General features: G+C 33.8%; 1 protein-coding gene across 2 annotated transcripts; it reads left to right on the top strand.

Annotated features, from left to right (window-relative positions):
• Positions 1–388: 388 nt before the first annotated feature.
• Positions 389–19,710, top strand: LOC123886071 (exocyst complex component SEC3A). Of its 2 annotated transcripts, none has more exons than XM_045935411.1 (25): positions 389–672; positions 1,156–1,226; positions 1,474–1,554; positions 1,720–1,787; positions 1,894–1,996; positions 2,758–2,906; positions 4,197–4,314; positions 8,205–8,309; positions 9,895–9,996; positions 10,085–10,222; positions 10,437–10,565; positions 10,655–10,735; positions 10,835–10,909; positions 11,107–11,280; positions 11,363–11,504; positions 12,006–12,070; positions 13,116–13,286; positions 13,379–13,458; positions 14,072–14,153; positions 14,574–14,671; positions 14,786–14,894; positions 14,994–15,062; positions 15,338–15,403; positions 15,490–15,579; positions 19,405–19,710. In XM_045935411.1, exons 1-25 carry the CDS (start codon positions 498–500, stop codon positions 19,513–19,515), a joined length of 2,652 nt encoding a protein of 883 aa, XP_045791367.1. In that variant the 5' UTR covers positions 389–497; the 3' UTR covers positions 19,516–19,710. The 2 variants fall into 2 exon arrangements, with proteins under 2 accessions (XP_045791367.1, XP_045791372.1); XM_045935416.1 differs by having other exon boundaries at positions 397–672; positions 11,363–11,495.
• Positions 19,711–21,921: the final 2,211 nt, after the last annotated feature.

The raw sequence follows: 21,921 nt of genomic DNA, 5'->3' as shown, positions 1-21,921 counted from the left end.
ATACATACCTAACTATAAATGTCAATCCATCTCTAGTGTAATACTCTTAACCTTATTTTTATTAGTTTGAGACCAAAAATATCCAGTAATTTTATCCTCTCAATATATTTTAACTAATTTTTATTAGAAAGAAGGTCAATAAGATTGTTCACAATATGTAGTCAAAAAAAATTGTTCATAATACTATTCTACTTCTCGTTATATTAAAAAATTATTATTATAAAAAAAGAATTTTCAAAAATAAAATAAAAATTAAAGAAATTTGGGCAATACTAATGTGGTCAAAGTCGAACCTTGATCACCATCGGTAAAAATCAGTAAAAAAAAAAGGAAGTAAACCAAAGTCACACAGTAAAAAAGAAGAATCTAAAAAAAAATCCAACACCAAAGCGAGAAAACCGTCCCAAACTTTTACTGCGTCACTTTTTCTTTTTCATTTCTTTGTTTTTCTCTCTGTATTCCCAAAGTTTGTTTCAGATCACAGAAACAAACGAGAAATGGCGAAATCCAGCGCCGACGATGTTGAACTCCGGCGAGCTTGCGAGTCTGCAATTGAAGATCCTAAACAGAAGATCATCTTATCACTTCGTGTTGCCAAGAGTCACGGGATCTTAGGAAAATCTTCTAAGCTTGGTCGTCAAATGGCCAAGCCTAGGGTTCTTGCTCTATCCAGTAACCGTTTTCTCTTTCTCTTCATGCTCCTAATTTAACTGTTGCTTATACTTTTCGTTGTTGTGATTTTGCTTGTGCTAGATTTCTTCAGTGTTTTAGCTTTGAAGATATTAATTAACTACTTTGATGTGAACATTGGTCATTTTATGATAGTGACATTTAGAAGCTAGCTTTGATTTCATATGCTGATTCACACAATTAATTGTTTAGGTTTTATGATGCACTAAGCTATTGTTTATATAGTGATGCTGTTTGCTTTCATTTTTTTATTGTTCTTATTGCATAGTTAGTTGAATTTTGAATTGATTGGTTGAGCATTTTGATGTTGTTTGAGTTAGTTGAATTTTAAATTTATTAGTTGAATATTTTGATGTTGTTTGAGGGATGGTTAAGTGATTGTGACTTGTAAGTGGTTATTTCATCGGGTGTTACTCCTGTAATTATTTGTATTGTTGTTTGTGACAACTTGCTATTTTCCTGCAGCATTAACAAAGGGTCAGACGACTACAGCTTTTCTTCGAGTTTTGAAGTATTCTACGGGAGGAGTTCTGGAAGTAATTTATTTTTGTTCCTTTCTTCTCTTTTATTTGGGATATGCTTGATTTTGTAGTTTCTTTGGGTTTCAGTTCATGATTTCCTACCACACTCTTCATATCCAATGCACAGAGTAGCTAGAGAGAACTCTTTATCTTTTGTTTCTTGTGTCGTGTTTATTATACTTTTAATTTGATTGTCTTTATTGGATTTTGTGACCCTCATGTTATGTATTCCTTCTTTTATATATTTTTCTCGTACTTGCAGCCTGCAAAACTATACAAGCTAAGGCATCTCTCAAAAGTAGAAGTTTTAACAAACGATCCCAGTGGATGTACATTTACACTGGTAATGTTCCATAATAGAAAGACCTTATGCTCTGATTCTACACATATTGTTCTCAGTTTTTGGCACAGAAGCTGTAGTTGAAGCAACCATTCCATTTCTAAGGTTGTTTCTTAATGTGTTCCTAGTCGTTTGCTTCTTGAACTGATGAGTGTGTGTGTCTTGTAGGGATTTGATAACCTTAGAAGCCAGAGTGTGGCTCCTCCGCAATGGTCAATGCGCAATATTGATGACAGGTTGTATTGTTGAGAGGAGTGTTAATTTAAAAATTTATAATATAGTGGTTGAGTTCTATGTGAGGGAAGGAGAGTTTGCTAATCACGTCTTTCTATTTTATTGTAGGAATCGTCTCCTTCTTTGTATCTTGACCATCTGTAAAGATGTTTTGGGTCGCCTTCCTAAGGTCGTCGGTATAGATGTTGTGGAGATGGCTCTCTGGGCTAAGGTGCATATGATGGTCTTCTATAATCCAGTCTCTTAAGTGTTTCTATACAATCTAATAACCAGGATTATGTTCTAATGAATACTTTTTTGCTTTACCGCTTAATAATAATTACTTTGTATTTGTTACTGTGTGTGGAATCATTGGAGTGTTACAGTCTGACTTATTATCGAGTCCGTGACTTCAAGATGAGGATCTCACACTCTAACTTTTTTGGAAGTTGTGAGTAGAGGGAAGAGAGCTGACAGGATGGAAGGGGGGAGTTCATGCCCCTTGTTTTGATGTTTTAAACGAGGAAAGAAGAATAATTCTCTTTCCCTTGGTTGGGAGTTAGAAGTTATGCAAATTGGAAAGTTACTTTCCCTGATTTAATTTGAATAAATCCTTTCCCCCTTCTTTATCTCCCATTCAAACATATTAATATTATAGATGTCTTCTTAATTTGAAGTGTCTCTCATTTTGAACTTCACATCAGTGGTTAAATGCCATTAAATACTCCTTCGTTCAGCAAAGTTTTTCATAGTAGGCCATTTCACACAAATTAAGGAGAAGTTATAAATGAGTGAAAGAGAATAACAGTTTTACCAAATTAAAATAACTTGGGAGTGATGCACATAATATTAATTAGATAGTATAATTGAGAAACATAATTGATCTTACACTGAAATTGAAAATGACAATTATTTTGGAACAATTTTTTTGTTGCAACTGTGATAATTATTATGAGACAGAGGGAGTAATTGGTTTTACAAAATATGAAATAGGAAAATAGAGCCCCTGTTTCTACTCAGAATAATGTGCAAGATGGTGGTCCTGTTGCTTCCGCTATGATTGAGAGAGAGTCGAAAGTCAATGTTGAAAAAGACCTTGTCTCCCAGGCAGAGGAAGAGGACATGGAGGCTCTTTTGGGAACGTAAGTGATATTCTTCTTTGACTCAAATGTTATTGAGGTCAAATATTTATGATGAGTAAGAACATGCTTGATGTAATGTCTCTATTTAGTAAATTGCTAGTCCTTTAAATTCTAGGGACACACGGAACTTTTGTCTTCACTTATACAATTTATAGCCAAATTTTATTTATAATATATCTACGGGGACAAGGTAGTACTAACACTTTAAAATTGTAGTTATACCCTTATTGGGGATATATTCATGTCGGACTCCTACAGTGGCAGGTGATTGTTATGACAAGGGGAGCCTTGGCATTAGATAAATGTTTTACTGTACCTTTTGAGTAATATAATTATTAGGAAATATTTTTAATGGTTAAATATGTTTTTAGTCCCTATAAAATATTCATTTTTTATTTTAGTCCCCGTAGAAATTTTATAATTTTAGTCCTGTTAACATCAATTAGAAATCAAATGTTATGATTTGTTAGTTGCCATATCAATTATGTTTAATTAGCATTACTTGTAATTGATTCTATTTCTATTATAAATATAAAGAAGATGTGCTCTGTCTAGACATGATCATTCACACATATCTACAATTTCTATAAGTCCCTACCTTTTATAAAAATGGGCGGTAAATTTTTTTATAGGGACTAGACTTGAAAGATCCGTAATTTTTTAAGGACTAAAAAAGTATTTAACCCTATTTTTAATTATAAGGAAATATTTGATTTGCACAGTTTTTATTCTTTTTTATTACCTTAATTGGGTGATAGGATGACTATATATCTTAGGTATAGTCGCTCTTTGTAAATCATTCTGATTAAGAGGGGTACATATTTTATTTTTCTGTGTTGTATCTCGTGGGGGCATTGCCCCCACAAGATAATTTTTTACGTTACCATATTTTAAATACAATTTTATTTTTCTTTCAGAAATTTAAGACCTTCTTAAATATATTCTTTTATAGAGATATTTTAGTATTTATCAAGGAATAACTTGTATGTCATTTGAAATTTTTGAGCAAATTTGTAATTTTCAATTCTTAGGGAACAAGTATGTCTTCGTAATTCTTAGGTCGCTTTGGCCTTTACTCTTGAGAAAATATTATAGACTATTTTTCCCCCCACTATCAAAATTTTCTTGATCCATCCCTGGTTGTATCCATATTTCCCAGTATAGAGAATTCATATATTAACAGAAAATGCTGAACGTTATGATTATGTCGGTTGGACATGCATAATTCTTGTGCTAATTCACATCTTTCGCAATGTCAATTTCAAATGATTGATATTTTGTAATGTGCAGTTATGTCATTGGTGTTGGTGAAGCAGAAGAATTTTCTGATAGACTGAAGAGAGAGCTCCAGGCTCTGGAAGCAGCAAATGTGCACGCCATTTTAGAAAGTGAGCCTTTGATAAATGAGGTATTACTGTTCTCAGAGTTGACTGCTTTTGTTTTGTTGATGTTATTACATTCCTTGATATGATCGAACTTGGAGAGAATCCAAATTTGCAAGATGAAGAGAATCCGAAAATTAAGAAGTACAAAACTGGAAGCACTCTTAATGCAACTAAAACATAATCATTCAAGATGAAGAGAATCCGTGAATCAAACTAAAGTTAGATTGGTTAAGATGAAACTAAGAACAGTAAAAGATAGAGGGTGCATTTGATTTATAGTGGTATAGAACAGGGAGACAAATGGGACAAGCATTTGAGTCATATCACAACACTTTGTCGTATGTATTGTTTAGTGGACAATGGACAGCACAATAAATGTAATGACATGTTTACCGAAATACCCTATCCCTATGCAATATAGTATTAACAAGAAATCAAACTCAATGTTACAAAGATGAGAATGTTAAGATGGACGAGTGATCACTCAAGATAAGAGAAGATTAGAAACACAACTATTAGGGAGAAAATCTGGTACCTCCCATTGAACAGAAGATGGTATAATCTCATTTTAGGTGGTTAGATGTGTGTGAAGATCCATTGACGCATTGATAAGTAGGGATGAGTAGAGGGATACTTGTCTAATAGCTATAGATAGATGGTGACCAAGAAAAACTATAGGGTAAGGCAATTAAGAGAGATTTATAGGTGAGCGGTGATTGGTGAACTTAATATATGATAAGAATCTTTGTAGCCGACCCATCTAATGGGATAAGGCTTGATGTTTTCTGATCTTTGTTAGATTCCCTCAAGCCCAATTTCATATTTTCTTATACATTATGTTTTGTTTTACTTTGAATATATTAGAACATTAGATTCTAGCTGATACTATAATAACATAATATAAAGATAGTATAAGATATTTTCTAAAAGAGTAATGCTAGGGTCACACCCTCTAACACACTCTTCTAACACACTCCAATAAAAAATTGCCACATAAACTATTTTTTATATTCATCAACTGTCTACCAGTTGCAATTGCATATTGAGATTCACCATTTATTTATTATTATTTGAATAAAAAAAACTTTTCATATTTCTGGTCACTTCCACCTTCCATGTCTCTTCCATCTCAATGATTCCATCATGAACTTGTAAAAAAATTAGGGAAAAACATTCGTTTTACTTTGGATACAAAGTTGTAGTGAATTAAGTGATTCTGGTGTTTTTGTGTGACATAATCAAATTAAACCAATTCCAAATTAATTTATCAACCAAAAAGAAACCAATTTAAAGTCACATACTTAGTACCCAATTTTCACAGTTCAATCTCCACAATTTTCTTCAATTCTTACATCAAAGGTTGAAACTTTTTCAACTTCTTTCCCTCTTGATTGCTTTTTTTATTTGAACCCCATTATAAAAATCGTTGCTTGATTTTAACTGTTCATCTTCATTCAAGTTCTCTGTCAAAATAAAAATAGTTGCTTGGGACAATTTTTTTCTCCTTCCTCTCATCTCATGTCTGCCACTCGCCCCTGCCACTCGCCCCTCCATATTCTCTTCTCCTTGCTACTCTATTTTTGCATCTCACATGTTTTACAATACAAATAAAAAAAACACACTATTTCAATTTCCTCTTCGTACTATCAGATTACTCTAAATCAAACAAAATTAAATGTTTAAAAACCACAAAAGAAAACAAAAAAATCACTACTTTCACCGAATTGAATAGCAGGAGCAAAATCTTTGCTTTCTACGAAATCTCATAGCAGTGTGTTGTAATTAATTTTTTTTATAACCCATGCTCAAACTTCTGCCAAATTGGAAGCCATGGATATATCAGAAGGAGCTATGGAGGATTGAATGTCAATTCATTTTTTTTATATTAAAAAAAAAACCAACAAATTTAGCCTTTGTTGTTTAGCAACCTGTTGAACCGGTTATTAGGCAAAGGGAAAAAAGAAAGTGATGATGTGGCTGGTTATTAGCGGAGTGTGTTAAAAGAGGGTGTTAGAGGGTGTGACCCTAGCACTACTCTTTCTAAAATTCTAATAGATGATAAGTGTCTTATGATACCTTCGGTATTATGCTAGAGTATCTTTATCTGGTAGGATCAGTTTCTATATTAGTTAGTTATTATTATGATTTATGTCCTTATTTCCTTATTTAATTAGGATTATGATTCTTGTATCTCTAATTTCCTATAAATAGGGGTTGGTGCTTAGTCTTATGTATCCAGTTAGTATCAAGATAGTATCAATAATATTATACCACTTTCATATCCAAAGTATTTATTATTTCTCTACTCCTTTTATCTAAGAGACTGTAACTTCAATATAAATATTTGACTATTTGTTTACTTTTATAAATAGGGCTTAAGCCTTAGAGTCTACTATTAGTTTAAAAATATGGAACATTGCTTTCGCTAGTCCATTGACATCCAACATATTCACATTCAAATTAATATAGCCAGTTTTTTGAGTATTTCTTATACTTATTCTATACCTTACAACCTTATATGTTCAACATGCTATCATACCATCTCGCACGGTGACTTGGCTTATCTCTATTCACTCATTTGAGTTACCTGATATCCAAAACTCTATTATAAATGTCAATATCCCCATGCTTTTTTTTTTCTCCTATTCAGCTGTTCACAAATCATGACCACCCATCCTCTTTGTTGTTGGTTTTTCTTTCAATTGCTGAATGTCATTGTCTCTATGATCACCATCCGGTGCTAGTCATGTTCTTCTCTTTCCACCTATGATCTCCAATATCTTCTTACCAATGAGTAATAGTGTATGCTTGAGCGATGAAACACCTGTGATTTATACCAACGTATCATTGCGAGTCACACCAATGTTATTAACGAGTCTTAAAAAAGGAGAGATGCAAAAATAGAAAGATGGAGCAAAGTAAGAAAAGGGAAAAAATCTTAAAAAAGGGAGAGAGCCATCATGGCCCGACTCTCTGGGGGGTGTACTACTCACATTTGAGGAGGAGAGTGATAAAAACTCTGTGCTGGGTGCATATTAACCATCCCAAAGAAGCAATATGGCACCATCTCTTCAATGTACTCTAGTCATCCGAATGTTAGGCAAAACTGCATGAGAGGGGGTGGGGCTTTAACTTAATGCAAAATTTCAAATAGGTCATTTTTTGTTTCCGTGTCATATTAGTCCTTTATGTTTCAACACGTTAACAATGTTGGACCAAACACCATGTTATCAAAAGTCTCAATCATTCAAAAAGGTAAAGATAACATCTAAATTACATCATAATGACTTTTACAGTATCTAATCCATCAAAATTAACTTGATGTTTTCTAGTCTTTATTCAAGCTTGTGACCTCATTGTTGTCATTGAGGGTCCAATTGTGGTGTTGAGTGGTGAAACATTCAGAGTATATCATCCAATGATCATGTACACAAATTTGTTCCAGAAATAGACTAAGAATGAAAGTTGGTTCGACGGTGTAAATACTTTTGAAGATAAAAAAACTAATATGCCATGAAAAAAAGATAAATGACCTGTTTGAAATTTTAAATTAAGTCAAAGGACTCCTGGTGCAGTTTTGCCAAAATATAAATATATCTCGAAGATACTTTTCTTGTAATATCTTAAATCTTATAATATAAGATAGTTTTCTAAATAATACATTTTCAACAAGCCTAAAGCTTAATATTATTTGGCTTGAGGAGGAGGGTTAGAATATATGAAAAAGGGTTAGAATATATGAAAATATATTATTTTTAATAAGGATTAATGCTCTGTTGTATTTAATAACATCCATCATAACATATTAATATCATTCACATCAATATTAACATTATTGTGATATTTTGAGAATTTATACTTCAAAGGAAAATACTATAAATTCAAAAGATTCATACTAAGTAGTGTGTTGCAGGTGTTGTATGGGCTTGAAGCAGCAACAAATTGTGTAGAAGATATGGATGAATGGTTAGGCACATTCAATGTTAAACTCCGGCACATGAGGGAGGATATTGCATCAGTAAGGGCTTGTACTCCTCAATTGAGATTATATTTTTCCTTGATACAGTTTACTTTATGGTTATAATTGTAGTGCTTGTTGGAATCACTGTACATTTTTTTGGTTTCTTTATTCCTATGTTAGGCAAGAAAAAGGAAATTTATGCATTAGTCTAGTATGTTGTGCTCAATTTTTATGGTCCAGCCTCGTTTCTATTGATGCTACCCTTTTCTTTTCTCAATTATACTGTCAACTCATATTTATTTGTATCTTGAAATTTACTTCCCAAAGCCCTTAAGAAGAGTAATGTAAATAAAACATATCCATCTCTCTTGATATCTATGTTTGCTTGAAAACAACTGCACAATCTATTTTACGCGGTCCAATTTCCAGTTTAATCAGGAACAGGATAAAAAAAATCTCTGGTTGATCTTGGGTTTTTGTGCTTAATTTGGAGCAGTTTTTATTTGTTTGAAGTGTTAGTGGCAAAGTAATTAACTGGAATAAGAAGGAAAAACTTCATGTTGCATGCATTTATGTTGGTATTTATTAATTATGTTTAGTAAGAGTAAAATTCTTGTCATCTTGCTTCTTCTGCCTTTTCGGCTGAGTTATGTGGTGCTATGCAAGCCATAGAAATTGCAGCTTTTAAAAATTGGAACAATCTATGGCTTGAAACTGATTCAACTCTGGTGGTCAAGGCCTTTAAATCCTCTTCGCTAGTCCCTTGGGCTTTAAGAAACAGATGGCTTAATTGTTTATTACTCACTCAGTCGATGAACTTCGTTGTCTCTCATGTGTTTAGAGAAGGAAATTTTTGTGCTGATAGCTTAGCTAATATAGGTCTCACATTAGATAGGCTTACTATTTGGAATGATGTACCTCTTGTGATTAAAGATAGTTTTGAGGCGAATAGACTTGGTAAACCCTTCTTTAGGGTGGTGCATATTTAGGGAGGTTTTGGCCTAGTCCCCCTCCTTTTTTTTGTAATCTCTTTTTGCTTCTTCTTTATTTTATGGTTTGAGGAGGTAGCTCTTTGCAAAAAAAAAAAAAAATTCTTGTCATCTCTTAAAGGACGTCGTCTCTTATTCTCTTTGGAGTTTGTCGTATGGCCTCACCAGGGCTTTTTGGTAGAGAGGGATTGAGGATTCTCTCTCTCTCTCTCTCTCTCTCTCTCTCTCTCTCTGGTGTGTGAATCCGTGGGGATATTTTAGTTTGTATTCAGCTTCCATTATACTGTTTTCTCTCTCCAAAGCTCTCTTCTTTTCTCTAAAATAAGCAAATATAAAAGGTTTTTTTTTTCTTCCCTTTTTAATATCTTCATTTTGAGTGGGCTAATTTAGCTTCTTCAAAAAAAAAAAATCTTCATTTTGAGTTTAAAATGATATTGTCATATTACTTAGATTTGGATGACATATTTGAAATTTTTGTTTACGGTTTAGAAGCAGCCATTATTTGGTGCTTGGCAAGTTACATTCTGCTTTGAATGTTTTATTCAGTTTTGTTTGCTTCTGTACGTTGTCTAGTTGATATGATTTCAGATTAGAAGTTTTAAAAATTGGGGATCTCTTACTTTTCTTTGTTCTAATGGCGTATCTGTGTCCAGATAGAAACCCGTAATAACAGCTTGCAAATGCAATCGGTAAATAACAAATCTCTCATTGAGGAGCTTGATAAGCTTCTTGAGCGGTTGCGTGTCCCTTCTGAGGTATGCCTTTGATTAGTAAATTGTATCCAATGTTAGCTGGATGAACTTACCTAGCTTATTTATTTTAATGATGCTTTTGTGGGTGTAGTATGCAACATGTTTGACAGGAGGTTCGTTTGATGAAGATCGGATGCTTCAAAATGTAGAAGCATGTGAATGGCTGACTAGTGCCTTGCGTGGTCTTGATGTGCCCAATATTGACCCTACTTATGCAAGCATGAGAGCTGTATGTTTTCTGTTTAACTTTTCTCTTGTTAAATCATCTGGCAAAGCAAGTTGATTATGATTTTATTCATTTTTTTCTACCGTTTTAATTGGTTGGAGAAAATTGAGTTTGAGAGTACTGGGAATTTGGGATCACAAAGCAAAGAGAGAGAACTCTGGAAAATATGTCTGGGACCTAAAAATCATCTGTTTTGATCGGTCTCCCTGCTCTACAGGTTAAAGAGAAGCGGGCAGAACTTGAAAAATTAAAATCCACTTTTGTCAGGAGAGCTTCTGAATTCTTGAGAAATTACTTTGCTAGTTTGGTGGACTTCATGATAAGTGATAAAAGTTACTTTTCTCAGGTATTTTATGTAAATTTGTTTCAGAATTGGTACTTTTGAACTCTTGGATTGAATTTATTTGTTTGACATTGTCTGCTCACTCTAAACAGCGAGGACAGCTGAAGAGGCCTGATCATGCTGACTTGCGGTACAAATGCAGGACATATGCACGTCTTCTTCAGCATTTGAAGGTTTAAATATGGAGGACCCACTTTCCTCTTGCATGTGTATATTTTTGGAGTGATACTCTGTTCTCTACCTAATTATCTTCGTATCCTACACACTTGCAGAGTCTCGACAAGAATTGCTTGGGTCCACTAAGAAAAGCTTATTGCAGTTCTCTAAACTTGCTTCTTCGCCGCGAGGTCCGTTACATCATATTGCTTTTATTTGTATCTTAATCATAAGATTTCAAAATTGGCTCCACAACTTACTTTTTTATCTTTTATGAACTGAGAAGTAACCTTATTACATGTGAGTTCTAGGTCATATGTACTGCTTTTTATGTTTTGGACTTCGGTGTTCATATTAATGGACTCGAAAGTTTCACATTCATTTACAGGCCCGGGAGTTCGCAAACGAACTCCGTGCTAGTACAAAAGCATCTAGAAATCCAACTGTTTGGCTTGAAGGTTCAACTGGTTCTGGTCAGAATGTAAATGCTACTGATACTTCTACAGTCTCTGATGCTTATGCAAAGATGCTCACAATTTTTATCCCACTTCTGGTTGATGAGGTGAAAGTTTAATATTCCTTTATTTTCAACACAAATTTGTCTAATATTGAAAATGTCTAATTCTTCATGGTTTACATTGCAGAGTTCGTTTTTTGCACACTTCATGTGCTTTGAAGTTCCCACACTTGTTCCTCCAGGAGGTATTGTTAACGGAAATAAAGCTGGTTATGATGATGATGATGATTTGGGAATTATGGACATTGATGATAATGACGGTAAATCTGGTATATATGCCTGGCTTTCTTCAAATAGCGGATTTGTACTTCAGAAATTATATCTAATGTATTGTAGTTTAAATTTATACTTGTTGATCCATGCCATAAACATCCAACAAGGTTTTAGTTTGGCTCTTAATTGTGTAACACAATCTTCCATTTGTCGCTATGTAATGCACATAGGCATTATTTAGGTCGTTTTCTCCTGTGTGGAGAACTCCTGTAGAAGCACCGTTAAGGAGGATAATCCAATAGAGGATAGTAGTCCAACAATTAGAGATAGAAGGAGACACCTATACCCTAAAACATTAGAAGAGATTTGGATTAAATGATCTGTCATTAGTAATGACAGACATGGTTAAATGGTTTATTACAAGACATTGACATCATTTGACCCATACATTGTTTGATGCATGCAGCTGACTCCTCCTAAAAGGTTTTAGTTGTTGCATAATGTAGTTTTTCTATAGTTGATTTTTTAGTAAGTTGACCATTTCTTCCATTTTGTAGGAAAAAATTCTGATGAGCTTGCAGCTTTAAATGAATCGCTTCAGGATTTACTCGACGGAATTCAAGTATGCATAGAACATGCTCTAGTTTTGAATCTATTTTGTTCTATTGATATTTTTAAAAGATGAAATGATTTGGATTTTGGATCTTCTCAATGTTACGTGATAAGCATGTTAACTAGAGTACCTAGTTTTAGCCTTCTTTTGATAAGTTTTATTTTTTTGGTGTTGGGGGCTGGGTTGTGTGTGTGGTTTGCAAGAAGTTATTTCATTAAGGAAGAAAATAAACATACGGAAGTAGAAGAAAAAACATCACTCACAAGAAAATATCTAAAGCGGTGTAAATTCGACTGTTAGTATTGACCCCTGCTCTGCCACTTTTAGCCTAGTCAATCTTAATCTAAAAAATGACCTCAAACAATCTTGAGATAGACAAAATATCGACAGAGGAATCAACCTTTGGTTCCAAGAACCCGTCCAAATCAACCTCCACCTGCTTAAACAGTTCATTACGTGCAGCTACTGACACCACGCTACAAAGAACATAAACTACAAATTACAATGGTAAAGAGGGTCCAAGTTATTGTTCATCTCTCTAACATAGTTGTATTGTTGCCCAAGTGTACCCAAATCCAGGATAAATTTGATGAATCCCTATATGGCTTAATTCTCTTAGTTCTCTACCCTTCCCCCTCTGGACTGTTTGAGTTTCATATATTTGCTCACTTCTGGTTACCTCACAGCTTTGTAGAGGGTAAGAGGAGTTTGTAGGAGCAAGTTTTCTATTTATGTATCCTATATAGGAAACAGACAAATGACAGCAAGGCTAGGTTTAAAATTGAGGCTCTGAGTCTCTAACAGGAGCTATAGATGCTAGATACAAGGCAACATTTAAAAACGAAGCCAAGGCCTTTCAAAGGCCAACATTACTGGATTTTTGTATGGTAAATATGACATTATGGTCAGGCTGAACTATATACTGTTCCTTATAAATTGATATTTTTATAAGTTGTGGGTAATTTAGTATATTTAAAAAATCAGATTTTAGTAATATGGTTGTAAAAAAAGAAGCCAGAGTTCACAGATATAAAGAAGCTTTATATGATTTCAGGAAGACTTTTATGCTGTTGTGGATTGGGCATACAAGATTGATCCTTTACGCTGCATATCAATGCATGGAATAACAGAACGATATCTTTCTGGTCAAAAAGCTGATGCAGCAGGATTTGTACGTCTTTTGCTTGGCGACCTAGAGTCCCGGATCTCTATGCAGTTCAGCCGTGTAGGTGACTAGTGTATTGAAGATTATTTTTCCAAATAATTTAGAAGACTGCGACACTAACCCAATTCATTTGATTGGATATCTTTCGGCAGTTTGTTGATGAAGCTTGCCATCAAATTGAAAGAAATGAACGCAATGTTCGCCAAATGGGTGTCCTATCCTACATTCCCAGGTGAAGTGGATCCATATTGCCTATTTTTCCTCTTCTCCAAACTCCAAAGAATTATGATGTTTTCCTTTTCAGCCTAGTAGAATGTTATGAAACCGAAATTTGAATTCCAAAGAAAGAACACTTTAATTACGAAATTTGATAGAATAGCAGATAATCTCTCCTCCTAGGGTTTCCCCTTGACAACAGAGAATGTTACTTTATTCTATAATGATAACGTAGAACAGTTGTGTGCTGCCTTTACAGCTAGTTATAATGTTTGGAACATGGGAAGACCAAGAAAAATATATCTTATCGCAATGAAAGGCCCTTAAATCTATCTTGTATTCATTAAAGATATTGTTTATCTACAAAAATTTCCGTTGCATTTTGCAAATTGCACTGAGTTGGGGTAGGTCGTTTTTGGGTTCCTGAAATATACATGTTTTTTCTTAACCATTCTTGATATTTTACCTTTAGAGTGAAATTTATTTATTTATTTTAGTATAAGTTGAGTTTATTCTTGTTTAGTAGCAATTACAGCTACTATTGTTTGCTCATTTCTTGTTTGTATTTATTTCAACTTTTTTCAGTCTCTATGGTTGATATTAAATGCTTTTAAAATTATTTTCCACAGATTTGCCACCCTTGCAACTCGTATGGAGCAGTACATTCAGGGACAGTCTAGGGATTTGGTTGACCAAGCATATACAAAATTTGTAAGTGATTCCTCTAAAACACTTTCCTGTGTTTATGATGTCTTAGTTAGGATTTTGCTGGGAAATCAAGCACTTTTGCTTCCCAAAACAGAGAGGATAAAAATCAGTTCTCTCTCTTCCAAGGATCTCCCAGCTGTTCTATTACTAAATGTTTACTATACTCATTCAAATTCCTCAATTCTTGTATCCTTTTATTTATACAAACTTTTCTTTAGCTAACTAACTAACTAACTGCTTTAACTACTCTTAACTACACTAATTTCCCTTTATTCTACATCCTAACAGTTACTGTGGGCACTTTCAATTATTTATTAATATTTCCAAATAGATGGAAAGAAACGCATAATCATTTTTTATTTCAATATACTATTGCTGAGTAACATTGGCATAATGTTTGCTGATGGGAATGTTGCTTGACAGGTTAGCGTAATGTTTGCAACCTTGGAAAAAATATCACAAACAGATCCAAAGTATGCAGATATTTTTCTTTTTGAGAACTATGCTGCCTTTCAGAATAGGCAAGTGTTTTCTTTGCCCTTCTGCCAATAGGCTGTTTCAGTTTTTGTTTATTAAGTTGATTTTGCAAAGAAGACAACTGTCATTTTTAACTTATTGTTCTGTGTTTTACTTAGTTTGTATGACCTCGCCAACATTGTGCCCACTTTGGCCAAGTTTTATCATCAGGCCAGTGAAGCCTATGAACAAGCTTGCACACGCCATATTAGCATGATTATATACTTCGTGAGTAAATTTTTCCCTATTTTTCATCTTTTTTCTCATCTACACTGGAATTCATATCCCTTAGGACCAAACTCATTATCATTGTTTTTCCTTGGAAAGCAATTTGAACGCCTTTTCCAGTTTGCTCGAAGGATTGAGGACTTAATGTTCACTGTTGCACCTGAAGAGGTTAGTTTGTATAATGATGTCCTTTTAATCTTCATAGCCTCCTACTTTACAGTATCTCACTGTATCTAGAATTCTTTTCTCCAACAAACTGGATACAGTTAACTATAGACAGAAAGTGTATATTTTTAATACACTAAACAACAATTGCAATAAAATACATTGAAAAAATCAATAATGGAAAAGAAATGGAAAAGCAAGGAAACATATCAATACTGATTATGTCTATTTGTCTTTCAACATCCAGAAAATTCTAAAATATTTTACATCAATTTCAGATACCTTTCCAGCTTGGGCTGTCAAAAATGGATCTTCGGAAAATGCTAAAATCCAGCTTATCTGGGGTAAGGCGTCTCCTTTGTCTTCTTTAAAGAGCTCTCCTGTTGGTGTATGCTTACCGTGAAAATTATTTTTTTGCTCGTCTACTCAGATTGACAAGTCTATTAATGCGATGTATAAGAAACTACAGAAGAATTTGACTTCAGAAGAACTGTTACCTTCCTTATGGGACAAATGCAAGGTAAGCTACTATACTTATCCTTACTGGCCATCAAAGATATTATTGGGAAAAATCCAAGTCCCACATTCAAAAGAGATGAAATCTGAAAAAGTTTATAAAGATAGGTGCCCCTCTTCTTACAAGCTGGTTTTGTAAGGATAAATTAAGCCCAATATAAAAACCTAATATGGTTGGGGAGGCTATCCATTCGGTTTTGTAAGAATGAAATGAATTATACCCAATATAAAAACCATATAGATACCTCATATTTGCAGTAATTCAATTAATAAGAACCAAAGCTTGTGCAGTAAATATTCCCAAGGCCAAATCTGAAGTGTCTTCCAAGAGTTGAGCCTTTGTGCCAAGGGAATATGCAATTTTGCAATCTTTGATAATATACACATAAAAGGCAATTAAATTGGATTTAATTTTGATATCTTGCTATAGAACCTTTTTTCACTATCATGCAATCGTGTTATTATCATAAGACAAATAGTTTGACTACATAATAATGTGGTCAAACTGTTTTAGTAAGTTGGCAACCCAATATACAACAGAGGAGAAAATGTTTTAGCAAGTCTAGATTGAAATGTGATGAGAATGGATTTTTTCCCAAAACACAAAATTGTGATGCTTTTACAATATTTCATTTACAAATTGCTCAGGCGGGGCACTTGCTTAAATTCACATGATGTCTACTGTGCTGATTTGTGACGCAGTACGGAAGCGTGAAGGAAAAGCAAGCGCTAATCCTATAATAAAACACAGGTTCGCAAGCGACAAACCTGTCAGATAAGGCTCTGGAATCCACTAGACTTCCGGAATCCACCAGAAGGAGTAACTAATCTAGAATCCACTAGACTTCCGGAATCCACCAGAAGGAGTAACTAATCTAGAATCCACTAGACTTCCGGAATCCACCAGAAGGAATAATTTGGAATCCACCAAATTTAAGAGAAAACTCTATATTTTATTCAATCAAAAAGTTGCCTTTCAAGGCTACAATAGTTTAGTTTAAATAGTAGTGAAAAATAAAAATAACAAATCTTCTAAAAGATTGTAAAAATAAAAATAACAAACCTAGCTAAAAAAATAATAAATCTTGCTAAAATATAAAAATAATAAATCTAGCTAAAATATAAAATTAAATCTTCACTGAATCTTTATAAAATATAGAAAAATTAAATCTTCACTATTTTTCAAGTGAACCTTTCTTGCGCGTCACTTGATCTTCAATCTGGCGCGGCCAACCTTCCTACATCAGTCTCCTCTACCTCAAAAGAACTCGACCCCGAGTTCTCATCTTGATAAAGGACCTCATCGACATGGTATTCATATATATTTGCTACATTGAAAACTTTAACACTTCTACATTTTTCAGCAACTGCTATATTCTTCTGCCCAGTATCTTCTAACTTAGCCTTGACAGTTTCTTTAACATCCTTATTAAGCTCCTCTTCACTTTGCTTCATCAACAAGAAGCTTGACTTCTTTTCCCTTTGGTTTTTTTCAAAGTGTAAAACAGGAGCCATAACAATCTTATGTGTGCCCCATGTAAACATCATCACATTATCGCTTCCTCGATAAGTGATATCATTATCAAATTGCCAAGGTCTACCAAGTAAAACATGACAAACATCCATATCAAGAACATCGCAAAGTACCTTTTCTCTGTAATGCTTTCCGATGGAGATAGGAACTTTGCAAGCTAGTGTAACTCGAACTTGGGGACCCTTGCTTACCCAACCGAGGGAGTATGGCTTTTGATGAGGTTCAGTGGATAACTTCAAATAGTCTACTAGTTTCTGCGACACTAGATTTTCCGTGCTGCCAGTATCCACAATCAGATTACACACTTTGTTCTTGATAGAACAATGTGTTTTAAATAAATTTTTGCGCTGCTCTTCATCTTTGGATGCTAGTAAAGTTCTTTGCAACACAAAACTTACCCTCTCATCAGATTCTTCTTCAGCAAATTCAGTTTCGGCGTATTCATCTTTGTCAGCAAGATGCTCATCATCATCATCATCATCCCTTTTCTCCACTACTCCAGCAACCCTCCTTGATGGACACACATTGGACCTGTGACCCTTCCCACCGCAACGATAACAAGTATCATCGGTAGGCTTCACGTAAGGGTTGTGTTGTTTTTGGACGAGGGTCTTGCCTTGCGGTGCATTGCCAGAATTGCCTGCTTTGTTAACAGGGTTTGAATCTTTGGTTGTTGCACTTTTCTCTTTGTCATCAACATTATTCTCTGGAGAATACCTTATGAAATTTGAGGAATTTAAGGGGGATTTCTCTAATAATTCCGCCTTTAAAGCTAGGTTGGACGCTTCAGCAACGGTCCAAACGGTCTGCAAACCCATCTTCTCCTGCAAGGATCCTTTCAATCCACTGATATAACGAGCCACTTTCTGATTTTCTGATTCGCCCAATTCATTACGTTCAGAAAAACGCAGAAATTCAGCGGTATACTCTGTCACTGATCGCTTGCCTTGAACACATTCAATATACATTTTATACAGAATTTGTTCATAATCTTCAGGTAAAAATCTCTCAAGCATCAATTGTTTCATCTTCCGCCAAGTTCGAATGGGATTCTTTCTCTGCCTCTTCCTCTCAACAACGAGTCTGTCCCACCAGACAGCGGCGGTACTTTTCAGCCTGATTGCCACCATCTTAACCTGTTTGTGCTCAGGGACGTCCATGACGTCGAAAAATCTGTCAACATCAATCTGCCAATCTAAAAATTCCTCTACTCCCATCGTTCCGTAAAACAATGGAATATCTGCTTTCACGCGGTAATCATGGTGATTGCCACGATTGTTTCTTTCTTCAGTCACGACCTCCTCCTCTTCTGAATTCGAATCATCCATCGTATGATTGTTTCCACGACCTCCTCCCCTGTTCAGATTGATTCTGTTGTTGTTAACGTTGTTGGATAACGTCGTCATCTGTGTTGTCAGAGCGGTGATGGCCGCGGTTAAACCCGCTATGGCACCATCAAACTCTGTTTTCGTCACCGGTTGATCTCCCATCTGATCACTTCACGAAAGAACAGGGGAAACCTGCTCTGATACCAACTGACGCAGTACGGAAGCGTGAAGGAAAAGCAAGCGCTAATCCTATAATAAAACACAGGTTCGCAAGCGACAAACCTGTCAGATAAGGCTCTGGAATCCACCAGATTTCCGGAATCCACCAGAAAGAGTAACTAATCTAGAATCCACTAGACTTCCGGAATCCACCAGAAGGAGTAACTAATCTAGAATCCACTAGACTTCCGAAATCCACCAGAAGGAGTAACTAATCTAGAATCCACTAGACTTCCGGAATCCACCAGAAGGAATAATTTGGAATCCACCAAATTTAAGAGAAAACTCTATATTTTATTCAATCAAAAAGTTGCCTTTCAAGGCTACAATAGTTTAGTTTAAATAGTAGTGAAAAATAAAAATAACAAATCTTCTAAAAGATTGTAAAAATAAAAATAACAAACCTAGCTAAAAAAATAATAAATCTTGCTAAAATATAAAAATAATAAATCTAGCTAAAATATAAAATTAAATCTTCACTGAATCTTTATAAAATATAGAAAAATTAAATCTTCACTATTTTTCAAGTGAACCTTTCTTGCGCGTCACTTGATCTTCAACCTGGCGCGGCCAACCTTCCTACATCAATTTGTGAAAAGATTGTAAAATTAAAACATGTAGAGAAACGCTTAATAATTATAGGAAAATGATGACTTTTTGTAAATACTCTTAGGTAGCTGTTTCTATGTGAGCAGTTTCAAATTGACACAATGCATTCAAGTGAACAGTTTCTTAAACTTTTTTGCAGAAGGAGTTTCTTGACAAGTACGAAAGTTTTGCCCAACTTGTTGCTAAGATTTATCCTAATGAGACAATCCTATCTGTTGCAGAGATTAAAGAGCAGTTAGCTAACATGTAAAGGATGTTTGTGTTTGTATATATTATTCTTTTTTCCATCTTATAATCTTTGTTTTTTTTTCTATTGTTGTATGTAATTTTATTTATTAAATAAAGTGCATCTTTTTGTAGATTGAATTTTGAAACAGATTTTAACACATCGAACAAATGAGATGAAACGTGATGAAACGTGCAGTATTGTGCACATTTGTTCTAACTTCTATTATTAATAATATTATTATTATTTGGAAAAGCAACCACTCTTTTCAAAAGTTATTTTAATGAGTTGCGAATGATGTGATAAAGGGATAATGTGAGGATAGAAAATAGATAGTAAGAAGTTGAGAGGAGAGAAAGTTGATCATTTGTATATTGTATGGAAAATGGAAATGAAAGACGTGCGAAATTTTTCCTTCTATTTGTGGTTGAATAGAAATATTATTTAGTATTTTTTATCTTCAAATATTATTTAGTTGAATAGAAATGCAAGAGGAAAGGAAATTGTGCCCATGTCGTTACTCGGTAAATAACGTTGCTGGATGATTTGCTTTGCTTCCACGACTCATGAGTAAAATATCACGAATCTCTCTTCAGTACATGGTGTCAGGTGGCTCTATGGCGAGGAAACAAAAACATCCCAGCCATATAACATTACTCATTAACGTTGGCATGTTAATCAACAAACTGAATGGTTACATTAGTTGATTACTGTCACCTGGTTAATGGTAATGATGGTTTGGACTGAAATTGCTTATTAGTTATTTTCATCAAAATTGAAAAGTGTAAACTGAACATAAGAATGAAATAGTTTCTAACAAGAGAGTTTAAACTTTGATGGCGTTGGTTTGAGGTTTATACGAACTAAGCTCAGGGTTAAGGTTGTCAAAAGAGGTTTAAACAAACTCATTTTTTATGTGAAATCAACTTGTAACTCGTAAGAGCTTATCTCAATTTTGATGTTCACGTATGAAATTAATTTAATCTCTAATTTTGAATTCTAACTTACAGTTGAAATTTGATGCTTCCATTAATAGAAAACAATTTAATTTCAAGTTTATTATTAAAATCATTTTAAGTATAATTAATTTTAAATGAAAATTATTCATAAAATCAACATCAACATATTCTTTTTTCCACTGCAATTCTGCTTATCGTGTTCAGCTCACAACTTATAATATTTTTAGGCGTAAACACATAGTTAAAAAATGGAATACAACGAGCTTATATGAAATGAGGCTTATCTCTCTAATTTTTCTTCATGTTTTCTTTTATTTTTCTTAATTCAAGGATTGTTTGCTCTCCTTTTTATTCTTTGTAATTTATCAATCCTTAAATTAAAAAAAAAAAGAAATAAAATATGAGAGAAAATCGGAGAGGATCCAAATCTCAAAAGTTAATGCCAACTTTGGCATTTACTCATTTATAGTATGGTCAAGTGACTTTCAATGAACCGCTATTATTGTTGAACTGGCAGATTTTTCACGTGATCAAAACCTTTCAAGACATGAGTTCTTATTCATGAGAAAAAGAGCATAGTACTATATGTTACTCCCTACATCCTACAATGAGTGATCACTGATCATGTTTTAAACATGTATAATGTATAATTTTTACCATTAATATATTTAATTGTATAACAGTAAAAACTAAAAAAATTGATATTTTAAAAATATTCATTGAAATAAATCCAACAACATTATATGTTATTTATTAGCAGAAAAATATAAACAAAACAAAATATGTAAATAGTGTACAGGATCAAACTGATCACTCAATTTAAGACGGAGGGAGTATCATAATATATTAATATTTCAAAGTTTTTTTTTGTTGCTTTTATCTGTTTAAAGTTTTCCGTAAGTGGCCATGTCATAGTTTTGAACCAAACATCCTTTTTAAAAAGAAACACAAAAGTAGTGGGAGTCAATTTTTTAAAGGAGGAGTAGCACGTTTGTTTAGGGTTTAATTTAATAGAAATTAATGGCACATATTGAAGAACAAAATCGTCCTATTTCGTTGAGATTTGGATCATATCTAGCATTTTCTCTCATGTTCTTCATACAACCATAATTTTAACTATTCATCCAACACTTTCTCCTTTTTCTTTTTTGGTGTGGCTCAATTAACCATTGGATTAAAATAATGAGAGAGAACCGAACATAAGAAATTGGAGAGGATTTAGATCTATTTAGTTGGTATCATCATATTTGTTTCGACTTTTTGTGGTCGGAGACAAAAAAGAATCACGTGATGTGAGTGCTACATTGAACTAGTAATCTACGGTAGATCAAGACATAAAAATCATTAAAAATTCTATTGACAGTCTAAGATATTTTTTAGTAGCATAAATTTATGATTCTCTTCGTCTTTATGGATAAGATGGTGATTTGGTTGATGTTAGTTTAATGCAAACTATATATTTATTTTTTGT

Source organism: Trifolium pratense, linkage group LG1, assembly GCF_020283565.1.
Source record: "Trifolium pratense cultivar HEN17-A07 linkage group LG1, ARS_RC_1.1, whole genome shotgun sequence".
Lineage (NCBI taxonomy): Eukaryota > Viridiplantae > Streptophyta > Magnoliopsida > Fabales > Fabaceae > Trifolium > Trifolium pratense.
The sequence above is the reverse complement of the archived record's forward strand: the minus strand, read 5'-3'. Positions and strand labels throughout refer to the sequence as shown.